At 39.0% G+C, this 2,934-nt stretch overlaps 1 protein-coding gene across 1 annotated transcript; it reads right to left on the bottom strand.

The window, feature by feature from the left end:
* Window positions 1-2,316, bottom strand: LOC121421438 (alpha-(1,3)-fucosyltransferase 7-like). Its single transcript, XM_041616130.1, has one exon. The coding sequence runs from the start codon at window positions 2,000-2,002 to the stop codon at window positions 740-742; it is 1,263 nt and encodes a 420-aa protein (XP_041472064.1). The 5' UTR covers window positions 2,003-2,316; the 3' UTR covers window positions 1-739.
* Between the last annotated feature and the right edge of the window lie 618 nt (window positions 2,317-2,934).

Here is a 2,934-nt window from a genome sequence, read left to right as displayed (position 1 = left end):
TTTAAGTGCTTTGAAACCCTTGTTACGATACGTGCACTGTCTTGAAAGAGAGATTCTTAGTACGTGTTTTTTGGTCACGCATGGTATCCACTCGTCAATGGAAGAGAATGATTAAACCGACGCAACCCCTTCTTAAACATCTATCATTTTCAAGCTCTTATTTGTTCACATAATAATGGGGAAAGTGCAAAGCACGGAAATTACAGAGGACGCAAAACAGATATGCAAAGTTGGTCCTCGATGCAGATTATCTAACCCCCAAAAGACACCTTTTTAAGCAATATTCAATGACAAAGTGTTAAAACTAAACTACCACTAGTCTATTTGAGTCTACAAAATATCCAATAACCTCGCTCCTAATTGTTTCAAAACCTTTGCCTGTAAACACACCGCACCCTCCGACTTCAAAGATACTCCATGTATTTTGAATACAACGCCAAGCAGTATCGATTATTTCATCAAAGTACATAAGTGGGTGTTTAAATTAGCACCAAGAATTCAACACCAAAGTAACACAAGTAGATGTTTAAATAAACACCATGGAGTCAGCACCAAAGTAAAATGGTTGATGTAGTCATCTCTCATAATAGTAACTGGAGAAGTTGAAGTATTTAGTGTTTTTTTTTCAACGGTTCCAATGTTACTCGAATCTGTACCGCGCTATTGTTGTTTATTATCACCGCTGTCATAAATAGAACACACAATTTCCATTGTTAGTATCATTAATTTTCTACAGATTTTAAAAATCATGAGGAAATCCTGTCGGTTTGTGGCACGAAGTTGACCAATAATCCTGGATCGAAGGGTGCACTTCTTCCTGCTGAAGACCATCATGTAGTTTTTGTTCATGATCCAATACCTTCGAGACCACTTTACACAGAAATGGTGGACTTAGAGCAACATTTTCATCTACTCTTCTAACCGAACCATGTTTTTTCCATTCAAAATAGGAATTGTATAAGGTATCATTAGAATCAAGAAGATTAATATAATCTGCTAGTTCATGAAAGCTACTGAAGTCGTGTAAATGTATAAAAGAATTTGGTGGCGCTACGCGCTCATAATCTTCCCGTGGTGGACCATAGACGATGGGTACAATGTCATGCATGAGCGCGTTATACCAGAATTTCTCAGTGATGTAGTCCCTGCATTCGCTGTTCTCCACTGATAAATAAAATTTGTGAGCCTTGATTTTATTCCAGCAATCGTCTGAATATCTGCCGCAAGCTAATGTTCCACAAGGACCATACATATCGACTCTGACGTGATTTGCAAGTGTTTTTACAAAATGATGACGGCGCCAGGATGCTACCCCGCAATTGGATGCAGCCCATGCTACCAAAGAGCTTTTCTCCTTTGCCCAATTTCGACTTTCTCCTGATGATATTTGTGGTATTGATTTATCATAAAGACCATACGGACTATGAATCGTTGACGATGGCCTATACGACATCGTAAAGTTGTATATGCGATCAAGTTCAACGGGTGGAATTGCGTTTCCCCCCGTGTGCAGTGGACTCTCTAAAGAATAAAAAACCCAAGCTTGATTTGGTGGCCGTCTTCTCTGCATCTCTGTCCAATCCCAGTTCGATCTATGAAATAAAACTACTGCATCACTCTTCTCCAAAGTCTCATAACTTGTGTCCTCGACAAAACTTATGCCACACTTCAGACCTGGGCATTCTGATTTTACTGGCGTTGAAGGGCTACTTTTGCCCTTCCATAGCTGGATCTGACGGTAACAAGGTACTCTTTCTTTCGAATGTACAGTTCTATTTTGAAATAGGGGAGACCTATCCCTGTGAGCTTCTGGTGAGTTTTCATTGATTCCGTCCTCTCCCGCGTTTGTTTCTGACATGTAATGACGAATTAAGGGGTCTCTAAAGTTATCTGTTGCCGAGGAGAAGCGATCAAGATCCAACCTGAATAGTCCGGCCATTAGAAAACTAGAAAGTATTGCCAAGCAAAGTGATATCATCGGCTTACCATTTTTCGTCAACATGGTTCTTTGATATTCCAAGAAGGCCGGAGCAAATTAAATGTACTGAAATAAGGATAAAGTGTGGTTCAACTTCATACAACAATATCGACGTCATCGACTTTCACATCCTGGTATATAAACATGCAGAATATTAAGCCCGTATAGCCATATGTGTTATCCAGGGAAACACCCAACTCCTAATCCGATATTGAAAAGGAATAGACTGAAGAAACGCTATCTTTTAATGGAAGCTATCTACATCGTAGGAATACGCCTCTGATAATAGATAATAGGAGACCTTAAGTCGGTCACGCATCACGGCGCCAACTGATTTCACCTTTCAATAAGCCAGTTCGTAGTTCCTATCTGCGCATGATCAAAAGATTCTACGCACGATCAGATTCAGATATTTTGATTGTCTAATTGTAATCGATTACAAAAGGAAATTCAATTTGTTCGCACAAGATAATTCAGAATATTACATAATACACGCAGAAGATTACACGATACATATATCAAACATTATACAAATCAACAAGCAAAGAAAAGAGAAATTAAGATAAAGGCAGGGGTAACATAATTTCAAGTATGGCTATTAAATGCACGGATTGAAGCTGGAACGAAAGAATTTACAAAGCGTGAGGTTCTACCAGGAAGGGATCTCAGACGTTTGCATGACCTCATCAAATTATGATATTTATGAAGGGCATGGTTCTCGTTGGTCAGGAACTCTTTGGCTTTTCTTTTCTTATTTCAGAGGCTTGCTTTTCAACTCTTTCTAGTTTCTGTATGTCCTCTTTCCTACTTGCATGTATCCAACATTGCTTTATAAAATACCTGAAATATCCTCTCTTGAACATGCGCGGTCCTAAGCTTTCGAAAGAAAAACATTCTACTTCGAGCTTTTGAAAGTGTGATCTTGGCTAGGGGTATCAAATTGTCAATAGTTGTCC

The sequence above is a fragment of the Lytechinus variegatus genome, chromosome 9 (assembly GCF_018143015.1).
Source record: "Lytechinus variegatus isolate NC3 chromosome 9, Lvar_3.0, whole genome shotgun sequence".
In the NCBI taxonomy this organism is placed as follows: Eukaryota; Metazoa; Echinodermata; class Echinoidea; order Temnopleuroida; family Toxopneustidae; genus Lytechinus; species Lytechinus variegatus.
Note: the sequence above shows the minus strand (reverse complement) of the source record. Positions and strands in the feature narration are given on the sequence as shown.